The 726-nt window shown below is 49.4% G+C and overlaps 1 protein-coding gene across 1 annotated transcript in view; it reads right to left on the reverse strand.

The window, feature by feature from the left end:
- The window catches only part of LOC109517482 (fibulin-5-like), a 5076-nt gene extending 4409 nt beyond the window's left edge, over positions 1–667 (reverse strand). Inside the window, exon 1 of the mRNA XM_019872684.1 lies at positions 329–667. Coding sequence (XP_019728243.1) covers positions 329–608 — 280 coding nt within the window. The 5' untranslated portion in view covers positions 609–667. The remainder of the gene's footprint in view (positions 1–328) is intronic.
- Positions 668–726: the final 59 nt, after the last annotated feature.

Consider the following 726-nt stretch of genomic DNA (forward strand, 5'->3'; position numbering starts at 1 on the left):
GGGATTATTGTAGAAATACGTTTGTTTTGGTTGTTGCAGTTTGCAATGCATCATCCCAAAAATTCCGATGAAAATTTTTCGTACCTCAAAGTTAAATACAAATAAAATGTATTCAAAAGTATTGTGCGGAATTAAAAAAAAAAAAAAACGTGGTAATTTTCACATGCCACTAGAGGGAGCCCTCGTACCCAACTCAGTGAACCACAAAATTCTGAAATTAGATTTGATGGAAAAATACTAATTCACAAAACACAAGAATTGAAAAAGACTTGACACAAAAACATATGACAACAAGAACGCACACAAAGAGCAAAATAAAAGCACTCACCATTGCAGGTTCCATCATCCGCTAGCGCATAGCCCAGGATGCACGGCACAGTATAGCCCACTTGCGGGTAGCTGGGCTCGCCCGACCTTGGGAGAGCCGGCACAAAGCTGTTCGGCTGGCTGGCGGATGTGCCAGTGCCGGCGCCGCCGCCACCGCCCCCGCCCCCCTGATATGCCGATTCAGGCTGCTGCTGCACCTGCGGGGGCTCGGGCCCATAGGGCTGATTGTAGAGGCCGCGGGGCAGGCACAGGTAGCCCCCGTTCTGGTTGACGCAACGCATGTCCCCCCTGCAGGGGTCTGGAAGGGTCCGACACTCATCCACATCTGCAAGATGGACACAACACAACACACACACACACACACACACACACACACACACACACACACACACACACACA

This window comes from Hippocampus comes, unplaced genomic scaffold (assembly GCF_001891065.2).
Source record: "Hippocampus comes isolate QL1 unplaced genomic scaffold, H_comes_QL1_v1.1 scaffold92, whole genome shotgun sequence".
NCBI lineage: Eukaryota > Metazoa > Chordata > Actinopteri > Syngnathiformes > Syngnathidae > Hippocampus > Hippocampus comes.